Source organism: Branchiostoma floridae, unplaced genomic scaffold, assembly GCF_000003815.2.
Source record: "Branchiostoma floridae strain S238N-H82 unplaced genomic scaffold, Bfl_VNyyK Sc7u5tJ_1494, whole genome shotgun sequence".
Lineage (NCBI taxonomy): Eukaryota > Metazoa > Chordata > Leptocardii > Amphioxiformes > Branchiostomatidae > Branchiostoma > Branchiostoma floridae.
The window spans coordinates 442751-461563 of record NW_023365729.1 but is presented as its reverse complement, the minus strand read 5'-3'; the positions used below and the strand labels follow the sequence as shown (position 1 = coordinate 461563).

The 18813-nt window shown below is 39.1% G+C and overlaps 1 protein-coding gene across 1 annotated transcript; it reads left to right on the top strand.

Annotated features, from left to right (window-relative positions):
• The first annotated feature begins 4866 nt into the window (after positions 1–4866).
• Positions 4867–10242, top strand: LOC118407866 (collagen alpha-1(I) chain-like). Its single transcript, XM_035808421.1, has 4 exons — positions 4867–5236; positions 6229–6332; positions 6534–6738; positions 9440–10242. The coding sequence occupies exons 1-4, from the start codon at positions 4867–4869 to the stop codon at positions 10240–10242; spliced, it is 1482 nt and encodes a 493-aa protein (XP_035664314.1).
• Positions 10243–18813: the final 8571 nt, after the last annotated feature.

The window sequence follows — 18813 nt, the reverse complement described above, 5'->3', positions numbered from 1 at the left end:
TGAATTGAATTAACAAGGAATACAAACGAATGTATTGTCTATCAAATGCTTGTTTGGACAGTTCGAGTTCGGGTATTCTAACAGTGAATGTACATGTTCCTGAAAGTAGGTCGTATTCCACTGACTTTTCCACAAATCACGTTCTTGACAACAGTGATACACATGTCACAGTCTTTGTTTTTATAGAACCGATGTAGCAATGTGCTATCACCATAACAAAACATTTGTAGGGATTATATTCTACACAATGTCATATTTATGTTTAATGTCAGATTAATCCACTCTGAACTTTCAAACATTCTGCTAGTTTTAAAGCTAAGCAAGATGTATGACTACAGTCTTGAACATGTTTGCATCCCCACAATATGACTCTTGAAGACTTAGCTTATACAATGTATATACATATTTGGAACGAATATCATAAATCTCTGTGCATCTTTCTTTTCACGGTAGCATTTATGTGAAAACATGCGTTTTTCAGTTTCTGCTATTCAATGGACCATACTCGTTTTAAGCAAGGGCAAGAACGAACCTAGTAGGTTGCTCTTGAAGTTTGCCTGAAATGTCAACTCCTGGCGGCGATTGATGTTTGTCTGCTAGTCTGTCTGTGTGGAAATTAGCTTGACAGGCTAACGTCAAAATACGGCAGAGGATGATGAAGGTCAGCATCTTGACCTAACTTTGTTCGAATCTATCAACAGTAAAGATCAAAATGAAGCAACGAATGACGTTTATCTACGTCTTCCTTTTTGGGAGACACATATAAGCTTGCGATTTGGCAAGGAAATTGAAATTGTACGAACTAATATTCCTAAATCTGATTTGCGATCACCAATAATTGATTGCCTTTGGAAGTCCATATTTGTGGCAAAAATTCAAGAATACCGAAGTTCATGTCCTTGCTGAAAATGAGTGTGTTAGCAGAAGTTGAAAATGCACATGTTTTTCACATTACTGTGAAAGAAAGATGCACAGAGATTTAAGATATTTGTTCCAATGTAGAAATAAGTCACCATATTGTGGGGATGCAAACATGTTCAAGACTGTAGTCATACGTCATGCTTAGCTTTAAAACTAGCAGATTGTTTGAAAGTTCAGAGTGGATTCATCTGACATTAAACATAAATATGACTTTGTGTAGAATATAATCCCTACAAATGTTTTTTTTCCATGGTGATAGCACATTGCTACATCGGTTCTATAAAAACAAAGACTGTGTATCACTGTTGTCAAGAACATGATTTGTGGAAAAGTCAGTGGAATACGACCTACTTTCAGGGACATGTACATTCACTGTTAGAATACCCGAACTCGAACTGTCCAAACAAGCATTTGATAGACAATACATTCGTTTGTATTCCTTGTTAATTTCAATTTCAGAACAAATTTACTTTGCAACTTATGACAGTTCAAAGAGAGCACAAAATGATATATCATCAAAACCATGAAAATTGACCCACTTTAACGGACAATTGCTTAGCAACAAAACAAGAACCCAAACTTTACAAGCATGACCTTGAGAAACAATATCTTGGTTTACATTTCAGGTAAATTCTAGTTACAGAACAATTTTGGCTTGTGAGTTATGATTGTTCGAAGATGATGCAAAATAATGTATTTTATCAAAATCATAAAAAATGACCCACTTTAAAGGACAATTACGTAACAACGAAACAAGAACCCGAACTTTACAAACATGCATTTGATAGACAATACATTGGTTTATAATCCATGTGAATTTTAATTGCAGAGCAACTTTGGTATGGGACATATGATTGTTTAAAGAGAGCACAAAATGACATATTATCAAAATCATGAAATTTGACCCACTTCGACGGACGATTGCATAGCAGCAAAACAAGAACCCAAACTTTGCTAGCATTCATCTAATAGCCCTATAGTAGGTTATTATTTGTAGTAAATTGCAAGCGAAACTATTTCATACTTATAAACTTTCAGTGCTTTGAAGTTGGGCAAAATTTCAGATTCTTCACAACCTGAAAACAGTGTATTGTATTCAGGCTGCCCAGGGCCTTAGAATTTACAGGAGATTAATTTTACTGCTATTTCATACAAGTTTAGGCATTGCTCTGATCAGCATATTCTGCCTTTGTTGTTTAGTTAAAGCATTGTTCAGTGATAGTGCCCTTAAGTTGGCCAATTTTCATGTTTTTGACATGCCCAAATCCGGCAAAATGGCCCCCAAACTTCTTTGGCCTGTTGCCATGGCAACGAGGGGTTCTGAGAAGAAAGAAAGCTATTTTGAGGGGTTGTGTACCAAGTACTATCACTGTGCAAAAAATGAGCCAAATCTATTTTTTGACCGGTGCCACCATTGTTTGACCCTTACAGACATTCGCTCTTAAGATGTAAATGGTTCCCAGTGTGTTTAAAATACCAATCTTCCACCTGTACCCAAAATTGTGTTACTACCCTACAGTGCCAAAATAAATGAATGTCTGTTTCGTCTTCTTCTCTACAATAACTGCAAAGCGATGTGTCTATTAACCCCCACCTGTGTAATATCTTATTGGTAGTTAAAAATTTAAATAGTAATTTATATTGGAACATGCGCAGTTGGGAGTCAATAGTAACTTTATAAGGTAGACTGTACACTATTTTCCATGGTATGGGTGTGTTCAAGTATTCCCCCCACGAGTATTGAATCCGGTCAGAAGTATCCCATAGCCTGGCCTCAGACATGAAAAATGAATACAAGTATTTATTGATATTTGGATATTGAAGCGACTGTACATTATTTTCAAGATCGGCAAAGAAAGATGGATTATCAGTATTTGGGGCATGAATGTTTGCTAATGAAAAACGGAAGAGGTCGATAGGACATCCATCGTCCTGCATTATCGCTCAGAGTTTGATGGACAGTAAAGATTAAATTTTCCTTAAATAAAATTATAACACCCCTGCTATTACTTAAACCATGGTTAAATAGAATCGGACGCCCCCCCCCCCCCCCAATCTGATTTCCATCTCTCCACATTCAAAGGTGTAGAGTGGGTTTCTTGCAGGCAATATACATCGTAAGATTTATCCTTTAGCCATGTAAAGGTTTGGTTGCGTTTCCTGTGGTCGCCCAGACCGTTACAGTTATAACTGCATATCTTAAGTTTTGGCAATACCATGAGACCTTTGAAAAATAATACAAGTTGTCAAATAGGTTGATAAAAAGGGGCGTCCACTGGATGCAAAACATAAGTTGGGCAAAGCTAATGTACATAAAATAACATAATTTTGTTGCAGGTAATTGGGGTCACTTAAACTACATAGGGACATAGGTAACACTTCAAAATAAGGTATAAAACATATGAAAACATACCGCATATCGTGCCATGCAGCAATATTGAAAATAGTATACAACACAACATCAAAACAAAACAAATAAAGGTCAACGAAACACAAGAGTTATAAAGCTTGGTGGCCCTTCCATCTCGTTGGCTCCGTTAACAGTATCGTATTTGTTAATTCCACGGGAACTTTGTGAAAGTAAGAAAATTGGACCAATCTTACACTTTAATATCATAGAATAGTAGCTCTACTTCTGATCATTAACTCTTTTTGTAAGGTAAATCACCATTCTTTTGAAAATTTCATTTTGACACAAAACATCATTAGTAAGAAAATTGGCCCAATTCTTAACTTAAAGTAACATAACAAAATCATCACTTTAGTATAAATCAAACAAAAACAGAACTCATATTAACGTAACGTAATCACTGTCTCAATATAATAAGAAAAGTAAGTATGGAAATCGGTCCGATTCAAGAACTAAGAATAACATAACATGATCACCACTTTGGTATAACTCAAGCAGGATCGGAAATCAAAAACAAAATAACACGATCTCTGCCTTGGAATAGATGAAACAAAGTCAGAACTCCAAACCAAGAACATCAGTCTGATTCAAAACTCAAAGCCACATAACATAATCAACAGTTTGGTATAAAGTAAGTAAGTAGAAACAAAATAACATGGTCACAATTTTCTATAATCAAACTAAGTCAGAACTCAAAATAACAGAACATAACATGGTCTCCACCTGGATATAAATCAACACAAGTAGGAGAATCGGTCCGATTCAGAACTCAAAACAATATTGTAACAAAAGAGAAGAACAGGCAGTACGAAATACTCCGGCTCGGCTGTAGGGTAAGCAAGGTATGTTGGAATTTCAAATCAATTTGCACGCTAATAGCACGTGGTTCCCATTCAACAGTCAGAACATAAAAGTCAGGAGCACACCTCAGCACACACCTATCTGGGGGCCGCCATCTTGATCATTGATTTTTTTTTATTTTTTGCTACGGAATCCTTGATCCAACAGACTGGTAGGAATCGCACTGCGCTACCTGAGTTTTTTCTAACAAAATTACGTCGTATGCTTGACCGAAGCATAGGGCTACTGTCAGAAAATACGGGTGTCGTAACAAGTGATTTTGGAGTCATACCATAGGGCAGTCGGAAAATACGACTGTCCATATTTTTTTTCTAAACCAGGGAATTCACACAGTGTGAAGGATCGTAGTAGCACAATCTAGCTACCCTCGAGGTGTTTGTATTTAGTTCTCAAGTAGGTTCTGCAATGTCTGTAAACAAGCAAAAGCGATTAAGTTCTGAAGTTTTTGAAGAATATGAATACTTTGATGTGTACTTTAATGTGTGCACATCAAACTTAGATTAAGGTCCTTTCGCCGAAGATTTGTCTACAATTTGCAGAAAAACAAAATTCCATTCGTCACACGTAACACAAGGCTTCAGAGTCCTCGCCGCTGCCGAATCACTCTGTAATTTCACTGCTTTATTCAAAGATTACCATTAACTCTTTGCCTAGTGTTCGAACAGTGCGGTAAAATGTACGAGGAAGCAGAGCCGGTCCGAAACCCTCCCTCTGGGGCAGGCATCGGCCAAACCAGCGGGCCGACCGGGTCCCAATCCCCTGCTGTCCATCAGCGCAACGTCGCTACTGACAAGGGGAAGGGAAGGCACGGAACATCTTCTCACACGTACAAAGAGGCCGAAAGAGTGTACTATACATTAAAGGATCAGGACCTCCCCCCGTCTGTACGTGGGGCGTGCAGGCCGCAGGAGTCACCAAAGCCGGGGACTGAAACCAGCGGGCCGCCGCCGTGTGTTCGCCGTGGCCAGGAAGACCAAGAAACGCCATCGCACGCTTCCGATGAAACCCAGGCGGCTAGACGTTACGCAGCGTACACGTATGCAGGTAGCCAAACAATCTTTTGACTTGTCCCGTAACACTCATTCGACTGATACATTTAGCGACTAAACTGGTGCATAGGATCAAAATATGTTTTGCTCAGAAATATTTATCGCTATTGTTGGTTCTTTTTTTTATATAAGTTTACATATTTCTGTTCCATAATCTAGTAAGTCTATTTGAATGATGAATGCTAATTATCATAATATACACAAAAAATGATAGAAACTGGCAGTTTGCTCTAAAAATCCACAATGCTCTCCTTATTTTTACAACCTTGCGCCATATCATTTTACAAAACAGTTACATCATTGCTATGATAATATTGATGAAATGAAATGTTATTGAATCAGTAACGTTATATGTGTAAATGATTTTTTTTTTAAATTCATGACTTAATGTGTCATATTCAGCCACCTTGACACACATATACTGGTACTCATAGTCTCTTGTCAATTTTCTTCACAGGGGTCATTTTATGTTGACTTTTTGTGATTAGTATTGATGTATTGTTTTATTATTTTATCAATCCACTATGCATACTGCTGCTCTAATAGAAATTATAACATATGCCCGAATCATGATTTGTGTCTAGAATAAGATAATAGATGTAAAATGGAAATTTTTGTTTGTACCCCACTTGAATTAACGTAAACTTTTGAGTTTAACGTCTATAGGAATGGGCCACAAAAATGAATATTAGGGATTGCAATAAATTTACTTGGAGCTCACCTCAAAACAAATTAAGGCTCATGGAGCCACTTATGCGTTTTCGGTTACAGTACTAATTTTGAAGATAGATGTTTGTTTACCTTTTTTTTTGAAAACTTTGAATTGGTAAGTTTTAGATTAGTTTAACATACGTACAAACAAACTTCTAGTACGAATTGTTCTTCCAATTAAAGACATTCAATAGATGCCACCTGAAACGTGCTTTCTATAGGAGATTGCACTCCTGATGGGGTATTCAATGGCTATGCCCTTCCTTTTTTCCACAGACCGTACGTATCCGGGTGGAGCAAACGGTCGCCGCGGCCTGTGTATTTTCATCCGCTCCCACTGGAGCTGTCTGGCCGCCGGCATTGCCATGCTGCTAAGTCTGGTAACTCTAGGAGTCTGGCCCTTGCTTTTGATCAATAAAGAGGTAAACACGTCGTGTCACAAACGTATTTGTTCATTTCAGGTATACTTGTGCTTTTGTCAGATTTATTTGTCTGGTTGTCTTAAGGGACTGTCAAGTTGCCATTTTATTTCATACTTCGATTTTCATATTTTCTCAAGTTTTACATGTTTTTCATTTTAGGAAATGAACCAGCTGTCCACCATTGTTGACATCTTAAAACGTGACCTCGGCAACATGTCCCAACTGTCTACCACATTTGATGCCTTGAAACACGACCAAGATGACCTGCGTCAACTTTCCATTGCCTTAAAGCAAGATCTAGGCATCGAACGGAACCGAACTGCTACTTTGGAGAGGAATCTCCATGACATGAAAAAGACTCCAGGTAACTTTGATGATCTTAAATCTTTCCTTCAATTTCAATACTGTAAATTCATTTAAGTTCGCTGGGATTTAATTTCGCGGTAGCGGGAAAAGGGACTTTTTTCGGTGGTTTTAAGTTCGTGGTGAAGCGGCCACCGCGAAAACCGCGAACATCAAAACACCGCGGAAGTTTCTGCATTTACAGTATTGCTTTCTTATTTCTCAACACTTTTAATCACAAAATTCAATGGTAACTGTGTCTATTAGTCGACACTTTGCGTACACATCTTAACAGCGAATGCGTGCGCGTGCAGCTAATGCGTGGGTGGACCTCAGCATTCTAACGAATACGTCTAGTCTGCAGGATCATTTGCATTCTTGCGACGTATGTTTAAGTTATGAAGAGAAGATTAACACACTGTGTTGCTGATCAATATTGCTTTCTACTGATGTAAACAATGCATATTTAACAGGGCGCTATCCTGGCATTTAGAACGGTTCAACCTGACTGAACCTTTGGGAGTTTATGACCTTCGCGAAAAAAGCAGTGTGCACGTGTTTGTGCGTTTGTGTATGTTTGTGTGTGTGCATGTGGTGAGAGTGTATGTGAACAGCAGAGCTCTAGAAGGCTACTTTGCATGTTGGTAGGTGTAAATATGCAAACGAAGATCTTATTTGAATGATTAATGAGAAAATACTATGTTACTATGGATGTCAATTATTTCATGATTGTGAAACCTTGAAATTCATTTGGTGGAGGTATAGGCTACGGAAGTCTTGTTTCTAATATGTAAGGTAAGACAGTCTCATCTTCCCAGAAAATAATTGCAATTTCGGGGATAAATGTAGCTTATGGAGTAATGCAGAGCAATAGAATAGAGAAGCAACTAGAGTAAGGCGACCTCATACCTCCATGAAATATTGAGAGCTTTTGCAGATTTTATGCATATGACTTACATTTAAATAATGTGTGCATGGTTTTGTTCATCATTGACAACTTACACTATCATCATTAAGCTGTTAGCCATTTTTGCATAGATTATGCAAGCCGGTTTCTCATGTGCACATTTAGTAACTGTTTACGTTCCATCTATAATTAATTACCTTTATTGAAGTCCAGTTATGGAAAGCAATAGAATTATACAATTTCTTTATCAATCATTTGCATTACATGTGTATCATTATGAACATCATTACCTAAGCTGCCTGCATGCCTAAAATAATACAAGACCATGTCCTGGACAAGAGATTGCATTGAAAAACTACTATGATATAATATTCTCAATAATTATGAAAATGCCCCCCCCCCCCCCATTTCACATAATTACCTCCATGAAATGCCATGGAGGTTATATTTTACCCTGCGTTTGTCTGTGTGTGTGTGTGTGTGTGTGTGTAAACAAGATAAATCAAGAACGGCTAAGTGAATATTGATTTTTTCATACTTGGTGTGTTGGTGGTGTGTGATGAAAGCTGGAAATGATTAGACTTTGGACCCCCTAGCGGCTTCCCTGAGTACTGCAGCGCAACTTCCGGGTTTGCTATCTCGTGTTTTGAACAAGCTATGGTCACGATTTTGGGGTGTTTAGATAGCTCTTGTGCTCAGGAATAAGTGACATGAGTTTGGGCCCCCTAGCGGCTAGTTTTTGGATAGCAGGGGCATTTCTGTCAAAAACTTCTGAAGACGATAACTCAAGAAGGAAACAACGGATTTTCATGATTTTTGGTATGTAGATACCTTAGACAATGTTGTACAAAATTAAATACTAATTATGCAAAATAGGAGTACATTTGCATAATAAATGAGAATATTCAATCATAGCAGTTTTTTCTGCCTATCTCTTGTCCTGGGCGTGATATGGTCTTAACATTTGGCTGGTAGATAGCTCGCAGTTTCATGACAAAGTAGGGCAGGTTTCCGTCCCCTAACATTTAATTTCGGAACTGCAGGGGTGTTTTTGTAAAGACATTCCAAAGAGGATAGCTGCAGAAAGGATTGACGGATTGGCATCATTTTAGGCATGCAGGTAGCTTTGGCAAAGATGTTTATAATGATATGCACGTTATGCGAATGAGGACATAATTTGCATAATTAATGAGGAAATTGTATAATTCCATTGTTTCCAATAACTGGACTTCAATAAATGTATCACTTGTTAATCATGATAGGTGGATTATAAGCAGATACCAAATATGGTAATGAGGAACTTATTTGCATAATTTATGTAAAAATTTAGAAAGCCGCTTTATGATTAATGATGGGAATTTTATAATTGACATGTGTACGTTAGTCAATGATGAACAACACCATGCATGGATTATGTTAATGTGTTCGTCAATTGCATGAAATTTACAAAAGCTCTAAATATTTCATGAAGGTATGAGGTCGCCGAACTCTAGTTAGTATTTCATTTGTACATTTTGGTCTAAGATACCTATGTACCAAAAATCATTTAAAGCCGTCATTCCTTTCTTGAGCTATTCTCTTTGTAATAGTTTTACAAAATGACCCTGCAATCCCAAATCTAGCAGTTAGAGGGCCCAAATGTATGTCACTTCTCCCCGAGCATAAAACCAATCCAGCCACGACGTTCTTGAGTTATCTTGTTCACTGACAAATATACACGCAAATGCCACTGAAAATAACACCTCAATGAATATGTCATGGGGGTAATTAAAGAAAATAGTACTCTTGTCAATTTATTACATGTGTTTCTTATTAGGAAACCAGACGGAGGTGGTCGGGTGCGTCGGACAACCTGGACCTACAGGACAGAGGGGACCCATGGTGCCAGCTGGTCCTGGGTCTGTTGGTCCTCCTGGTCCCCCAGGAGAAATTGGACCCATGGGGCCAGCTGGCCCTGTTGGGCCACGTGGTCCCCCAGGACAAAAGGGAACAATGGGGCCAGCCGGTCCTGTGTCTGTTGGGCCTCGTGGTCCCCCAGGGGAAAAGGGAGCCAAGGGGCTGACTGGGCCTCGTGGTCCCCCAGGGGAAAAGGGAGCCAAGAGGCCGACTGGGCCTCGTGGTCCCCCAGGGGAAAAGGGAGCCAAGGGGCCGACTGGGCCTCGTGGCGCCCCAGGGGGAAAGGGAGCCAAGGGGCCGACTGGGCCTCGTGGTCCCCCAGGGGGAAAGGGAGCCAAGGGGCCGACTGGGCCTCGTGGCGCCCCAGGGGGAAAGGGAGCCAAGGGGCCGACTGGGCCTCGTGGCGCCCCAGGGGGAAAGGGAGCCAAGGGGCCGACTGGGCCTCGTGGTCCCCCAGGGGAAAAGGGAGCCAAGGGGCCGACTGGGCCTCGTGGTCCCTTTGGAGAAAAGGGAGCAATGGGGCCACCTGGTGTGCGTGGTCCTGCTGGGTCTCCTGGGGGAAGGGGGGTCCGGGGGCCAGCTGGTCCTGTATCTGAGGGGCCTCGCGGACCTCAAGGACAAAGGGGGGCTATGGGGCCGGCTGGACCCGTTGGTCCGCCTGGTCCACCCGGAATCTCATCATGCCCCAATGTCCCTACAAAACCCAGACAGCGCAAGCAATAGCTAATTGCAGGTGAGGCATCCATGTTGTGCAGAAAACTATAACATTTGAAAACCCAACCTGTACATGAAATATATGTATAATCATCTATACAGTTTCTTTCTTATTGTTAACTGAAATAGCTCATTGATTAAGTTCCACACAAAAGGATAATACCGTATTCTTCAGTACAGACCTTATCAATCATAAAATTCAGGAAATATTAATTCGATTTCTGTACTTGCTATATCTAGATCTATTCTATACTTGGAAAATAGAATCTGAACTCGTTGAAATCAATCATATAAAATGCGTTTATGTCATGTTAAATGTTTTTTCTAGTGTCCTGTCCTGAGGGTTTTACAGAGTCACGTGGAATCTGCTATAAGATTTTCAGAGAACATAACACATTCGAGAGAGCCTCTGCGATCTGTCGCAATTATGGTGGTACCCTCGCCATGCCCCGAGACCCTGAGACCATCAACTTCCTGGCCTCGTTAGAGAAACGGCAGCCTAAGGAGGATTATACCAGATATCATTACTGGACCGGCCTGCGCTTTTATTTCAAGGAAAAAAAAGCGTGGCAATTAAAACTATTACCATGGCGACGGTTTTCTTGTTTATAAGTATCAATGATTGTTGTTGTTGGTGTGTTCTAGTATTCGTTTTCTGGCTGTAACGTCATGTATGAAAATTGTTTTGCACTATGGATTTTTGTATGGCATTGCTGTCAACAAAGAAGACTCTCTTGTGAGTGACAAGTGGCATTTTCATTGATTATACATTTTTCACATAAATCATATCAGTTATCTTTTCTACTTTAACTTGGCGACAATTTGGCGAATTCTAACTGCACCCACGATCTAGTAACACTAAACAGAACCAGAATAGCAAAGGGGAAAACAGAAGCATTGTGCACAAGAATAAAATCCTCATTCAAAATCATGCTATTATATCAATTTCTCATTGATTATGCAAATTAGGTAATGATTTGCATACTTGATATTTCTGTCTTTTTCAGTTACATGTCATATGTTTGGGTGTCCTAATATCGTGGATTTATAAAATGTCCTCATTAATTTTGCAAATTGGCCACTGATTTACATGATTACTATTGAATTATGTAAGGTATCTCCAAAGCTATGTACAATCCAAATATCATGACAATCCGTCAAGCCCTTCCCTTCCCGATTTACTCCCCACAAAAGGATGATGCAACTGCGCAGAAGCGTAAACTATACTGACAGGCTAGCCCTTGAGGCGTCGCCAAAAGTGCACTCCATTATTTGATACAGTTGTGAATTTTGAGAGCCATCTAAGGCTTGAAGGCTCTATGATCATAAAGTGATGACACACACTCAATAACTTTCTTCAATAAAACTTCATATGTATTACTTTCATGTATGCCAAATTTACAACAAAATAATATACTTACTTTGTACATATAATGACAAGGAAGATTTACAATGAATAAATATATGTACAGTGCAATACAATAAATAGACTTATGCATAGGCCATACACATGTATACATATTTCAACTTAAGATACATCTGACACATACAGTAGCATTAATATTGACAAATACATACATTTAACATAAAGTTCTTGTGAAATGTGAACTATTGGTGAACATAAGGGGACTCTAAACATAACACATTATGCTAATGTTCAAGACATGATTTTTATGTACTTTGATTTTAACAACAAGTCACATATAACATAAGTCATTTGTGCACATGTGTTACAGGTGTATTAGAAGATGGTTGGAAACTAACCTATACAGCAGCAAAGAAGTGTGGCATCACCAGACTGCCAACGTATACTTTACACAATATTGGTGATTTTCTGACATTCAAATACATATAGAACACTTCTGAATCAACAGAATTCCATCTAATACATATTTTTGTTTCGGTAATAGAAAGCGAGCATGAAAAGGGATTTAATAAGAAGCTTACGTTTCACGACCCCATACATTCTCCAAATGGCTTTAATCTTTACAACTGATCATGATGTGTCATGTGTGTGCTTGTCATTAAGTATGCAAATAAGGTCCCCCCTTGCAAAAATTCCAATGATGTTCAGCTGTATTTGCATAATGACTATCTATCAACATTCTTCTCTTCATCAGTTACACATGTCACATATTGGAATAATCCTAGAATGCAACAGAAGATGCTAGGGGGCCCAACATCTGACTGTTTCAGGGTCTCATCAACACCTGATCACATACTAGTACTGTGTATCAATACATCCACCCAGGCATTCTCGAATTATGCTCGTCTTATACATACATGATACTTATAATAAGTTACATGTACACACAAATAAAACAATCTTGGCAAAGGTAATGAGGCGTAAGTTGTTCATAACATATAATCGTTATATCACGATGCATTTACGCAAGCAATACTGAAGTAGTAGCTATCGTCAAGATTTGTCGCAGGCCAATCAGCAGCCAGACTGCAAATTTTGAAGAAACGGCATATGGCATGGTGTGCACCTGTTTATTTTTGCCTAATGATAATAGTTACTTCGTAAGCTCGGTTGGTATTTGGTGGTGCTGTGGTGCCCTCTTCCCACAGAACTGACAAATTTTAAATTTGGTATCTGATGAACAAGTCTGACGCTGAAAGAACTGTATTACGTTATGTCAGTACTGTCATCATGCTCTTGAATATTAATGAAGTGCCTTTGGACCACACAAAGACATTTCTCTGATTGGCTGTCAGTTGGGTAGGTGCCATGCCCTAACACCATTTTTTCTGAGGCTGAAAGGCATGGTTGATATCATAAGGTATTGCCACAAGAGTCAACCCATATGGGAGAGTGAACATTATGGGCCAGGTTCTTATGCCGTAAAGATCGTTTCTGCGCCCACTAGATGGCCTAGGCATGAGATCTTTTGGCATCCTCAGTGCCCTATCAAATAAACATTTATAGCCATTTGCAACGGATGTGCAGAAATGTCATGCCCCTTTGTCTTTGAGTGGTGACTTGCAACTTACGAGTATACAGAGTTAGTTGAACACAAAGAATTCTGGTACCTGAATAACAAATCTTCCGAAAATTTGCTTCCTTTGCATATCCAATAAAGTCGCTATAATGACCATGTGTTTATTGCGATGAAAAAAATATCTCACATTCTGGCGGATCAGAATCTCAACCTGACCTTCACTTGTCTTCTTAAAAAAACTACTTCTTATCTATGACAGTTTAATAGATTCACTTCAGCTATACACGATAAAAAGAGTTTTATAAAGTCAAATGTGATGAATGATTGACACACAATTTATAGAAATATGACCAACATTTGCAAGATGGCATGTGTCAATTCACGCATACTTTGTGCACGTGGTTGGCTTCTCACGACACCGTGTGGGTGGCACCATGGATTACTATTTGCATGAACATTAATTGGCCTTTGAAAGACAATCTTAATCTTTATTGCTTTGGAGGATGCAGAAAGATTGCAGGTCTTCTACTAAGTTCTAGCGGGCGCAAACATGATCTTCACGACATAAAAACCTGGCCCATAAATGTTGAAAATCTTAAATCAGCCCTCTCCCCAACAATAACCGCGTGGAAGGCTGAGAAGGAGGTTAGCACCATGATCATGCTGGTATCCTATCCAGGAAGGCTCTTGTTCGGAAGCCTTACGGGATCAACCCACACATACTTATTTTTATTCTGTAGCAAGTGGCTGTCCTTCCTATATATTGAAACACTCATCATCAATGTGGTTCTCCGAGCAAACAGGTCTCAGCATCTTGCCATCCGTTACCGTGCTCTTGTTGATCTTTTCCCTGGAATGATAGAATATTTCAGATTTAGTACTGCTGTGTAGTGTTGTTATTAAAGGGGTGCACAATTTATAGCCACCACCAAACAGAAACTACAGCAACAAAATAAACAGTAAGAGCGGGATTAAAAGAGAATTTGAATGTGGCATTATTTCATAAAAACATCAGTCCAGTAGAAACCGAAATATACAAAATGTACTGCAAGAAGCTGGTGGCAAGAAAAAAAGTCCATAGTTATCAGTTTACGTTAATTCGTCTGCAGATGTTCTCCACAATTTCCAATCTTTCCTCGCCAATAACACGCCTTCACAAATATCAGACGTCTTCTTCACTTTCTTAGACTAGACCCCAATGCGGCAACCAAGTAATAAATGTAATAAAGTGTTTTGGGCGAGAATTTATAAAGGTCAATCCCATGACCCTACAGGCCAAGTTGTTTGAAATTTAAGCTCCCACTGATCAAAAAGTAAAGCATGGGACAATACGTGACCACTCTCGTTACTTGTCCATTTCAAGGGCTTCAATTTGGTGGAAACTTTAAGCCCAACTAAGTCAAAATTCTGACAGGAAGCCAGGGACAATTTTCCACATTTTCCCGTCTTATCATCACATCCAAATTAAAGGTTAACGCTATAAGGTTAACGTTAGACAATTTGTTTACATCAACTTTACGTCCTCATCGATGGATAACTGAAGCATGGAAAAAAACGTGACTAGCGTCGTTACATCTCCATTTTATGGGCTTTACTTGTGTGGAGACAAAATTCAAATCGGACAAGTTTTAGCCAACATATGTCAAAAATCCTGCAAGAACACATTACGCCCCCTTCCCCTCCTATACTAAATAATTTCTGCGCATATATCTCGTCGATTTCCACATTTTCCCGACTTACCAGCCCATGCACATTTACAAGATATCTTCCTTACCTCCTTCCAACTGAAACGTAGGTGGTGGTCACTTTTTCTTGACCGTCTGGGGGCAGAAATTTTCCAAAACTTGCTTGCTCGGGAAATCGGCGTGGTCTGATAAAATTGGTCTGGCCCATTTACGACAAAACGACCGAATTGCGGCAAAGGCGGCTTCAAACTTCCTGCGAAGCTTCAAATGCCTCTCAGACATGTCCAAACACGCACCGTCTTTTATGCGGAAACATTAGAGGGGCGTAAAACGAAGGCACCATATCTTTCTCTGGCGAAGAATTGTCGAAAATTGACTGAAAGAAAGTCACTTTCGGGGTGCGTAACGTTAAAGTTATGCATTTTACGGGCCGTTAACTTTGATGATAACGTTAGAAAATTAGTTGTAACTAAAATCAGATTAATATCATAGGTAGGTAGATTAGTGACGAAGAAGATGCCGAAATTCGCAAGTTGCTACCGTTTCGAGAAAATCAGAGAAAGGTCCGAGAGTGCGGTCCGTTCGGTATCACCCGATGAGTGGGTGCTGGATTTACGAATTGCGATTTTACGACAAAAACGCCGACTGATGTCACGCTCTCGCCAGGCGCTGCGCACGTAACCAAATTCTCACAGGGCCTATGAGGTAAGTTTGTGAGTGCGCGGGCTTGTAGAAATTCTGTACATTCTTGCAAATTAGCCCATTATCTGAATGATTAGCATTTAATTATGTAAGGCATCTCTGAAGCCATCTATATTCCAAATGTCATGAAGATCCGTCAATCCATTTCCGAGTTATTCCCCTCTAAAGGGATGATGCAACTGTGCATGCGTGTAAAAATTCCTGACATGCCTGCGGAATTCTGGGAATTTTTGTCAAACGGTCGCTCACTATATATAATATTAGGCGAAGCCCCTGAGGCGTCGCCAAAAAATTTAAGTGGGTGGATGGATCTGCACTTGAGAAGAGCATGAACAACTACTTGCCTTCGGGGAGACAGATTCTTAGAGGCACTAATCATGGCGTCATTCTCAGCTACAATCACCCGGGAGGAGCATGGGTGATCGGGTCATGTCGCGGCCGAGCAGGATTCTTCTGTCAGATCACTCCAGGTACGTTACACCAACAAAAAAACACACAACAATTTGTCGACACCGTTCAAAATGATAGGTAGCTGACAATCCACAATGGATTTTCATTGTCGCTTCCTTGAAATACAATTAATACTTGTCAAAACATCACTATTTTTACTAATGGTAACTTGGCTTATTTCTTTACAGGACGTACCTAGGCGGGATACCCACCTCCCACTGGAACTGAGAAACATTTTTCCTTCAGACCGTCAACCCTTTCCTATAAAAAGTACATGTAATTGAGATTTGAAGCGTGGTGTAAAAGATGTCGTTATGCTGGGTGTTTGTATGTTAAATGAGAATCTACATTCACATGAGTGTGGTAGCCTCAGCGGTACTACAGGAATATACATGAAATAAGCATCTAAGATGTTTTTGCACATTATACCACAAACGACTTTATACTAGAAGAGCTTGTATAGAAAGGTTCCATAAAGTTTGTCATATGTCTTCTTACTTAAAAGACATGTTCTTTTTATAATTTGGTGTGAAAAAGATCGACTGATTTCATTTAAGAGAATTAATTGCATTAAGTTCATGTGGTAAAGAAAAAAACTGTACAGTTACATTTTATCTCGCTTTAATCATAGTTTTGCTCTTCATCTGAATAGAAGATGTAACATCGTACAATGACCAAAGAGTTAGGTCGAGAGGAATCTAACTTCTAGCAAATCTATAAATCTGTAAAAGCAAAACTACCACCATATTATGTGGATCAACACTAAGTTTTCGTATAGAACTTCAATATTCTAATTTTATTCGCTACTCAGTGTTTTTCCTGCAGTTTTGAAAATGACGTTCTGATATCTGTTCAAACTGCAACTAAAAACCAATTATGTAGAACGTGACTACAGATTCCTGTTATTTTGTTTATTATTTATTGTAATTATTCTTTTTGAGAGGTTCATGAGTCCTGTCTGTTATTAATGTGAGTTTGTAATGAAGTCCTTATTATCATTGTTTTTCTTCAGACGTTACTTAGATGGCTAACTGTTCTGCTCTTCTCAAAACTTTAAGTAGCTTGACTTGGTGAGTTACATCCAGATTTGTAGTAGTTTTGCGATACCCAAGAGTTGACTAGATTGATTACGAAATACAGCCACTGTGAGGTACAGTGCAAAGTTAGTGGCACTGATATGCATTAGGATTATAGGAACTAATAAAGAAAGTGATTGTGTGTGACTTATCAGTGTATTTCCTTGTTTATCTGTGACTGTCCTGGTGTATCTAGTGTACAATTCGATGCCATTCAGATGATTACGCGGGCACTTTGGCTGTTGGTTGTAATTTTAGAGCACGCTCACACATATACGAGCACATGGGCACACACGCACGCACACACATGCACGTGGGCTCGTGCGTGCACATACATACAAGAAAATGAACACACACACATAGATACACACATACACACAAACATATACTATATACATACAAGACACATGAACACATTCTTATACTTGCAAAGTATTCGTAAAGCATATTTTCATTAAAAATAGAATGTTGTTAGTGATTTGAGGTGTGCTTAAAGGTTTATTTCGCGCAACAAAACAGTAATTTAAAACATCAAGTTGACGTGATTAGAAACTGTTGGACCGGGTGGAAATGACGATACATTTACTGAAACTCATATCGGGTGGCTAATATGATTTATTAATAATAGGGTGGTTTCATGAAGACTAAACCTACAATTCAGCATGCAATCTCTACTTCAATATTATATTTGTTCAACTCAACTTGTTCTAAATGAATGAGAAAATATCGTTTGAATCAAAAACTAGAAAATACGGATAACTTGTCAACAAGTATAGGAATGTATCCTTAATGTAAACTAATTAGAATGAGGCTGTCTTTTTACGTGCTCTTCTTACTCGCTCTTCTTGCCAAATTGGCATTTCGTGAATGTGTCATTGCTCACAATTGCTAAAAAATGTCATTAAACCCACCACAAATCATGACATTTTCTATTGTCGATCGATGTGTCATTCCACGTGCACTTTTGAAAGTCATCTCATTTACTCGTTGAGATGTTTATTGAGTAAAAGGAGAGAAATTGTCAACCTTCAGAAACCACGTCACAATAAAGACAATATTGATGCTATTCATAAGACACACATACTTCATAAAATTACGTAGAACGCTAACCTCAAAAAATTTCAATATTCAACTAATTTTTTTTAAACTTAAATATCCAACACAAAAATTGGACTTACCCAAATTTTCCTTGATCACAGACGCCCGACTTCAACAACTTTGGAAGTTTCCCAATATATTCACATAGAATCACCGGGTCATTCGGTTTCACTGGACAAAGTTAAAATCTTGGACATAGAGCAAGATATTTCGCTTGAGGGACCAAAGAAGCAATCTACATTAGAGCTTTAAAACCATCCATGAACAGAGACGGTGGGCGCTATAGACTTCCTGCAACCTATTATCCACTGCTTACTGAGTCACGTGTTCAATCTGCATAACGTGACGTCACGACAGCAGTGGATTGTTCATTCCTTGACAAAGACTGGTGCTGTTCAGTCAAAAATGTGGGTGAGTCCAATTTTGTGTTGGGTATTACAGTTAAACTATGTCAATGATGACTTCTACCAACACAGATGAAGTTTCAGACTAAGATTTCAATATATGTCCATAATGGTCACTTTGTTTTTGGACGATTCACTCATGACCAGCTGTCCGTCTGTACTCGTAGCAATGCTGAGCGGGTCCACATCAGTAGCGATGTGCCGGATGAGTTTCCCGCGG

What these genes read in the sequence shown, in the direction of transcription:
- LOC118407866 (XM_035808421.1), top strand. Translation starts at nt 4,867, where the DNA reads ATGTACGAGGAAGCAGAGCCGGTCCGAAACCCTCCCTCTGGGGCAGGC. An exon ending in TTGCCATGCTGCTAAGTCTG is followed by an intron (nt 6,333 to 6,533) that starts GTAACTCTAGGA and finishes TTTTCATTTTAG; the next exon opens with GAAATGAACCAGCTGTCCAC. An exon ending in TGACATGAAAAAGACTCCAG is followed by an intron (nt 6,739 to 9,439) that starts GTAACTTTGATG and finishes GTTTCTTATTAG; the next exon opens with GAAACCAGACGGAGGTGGTC.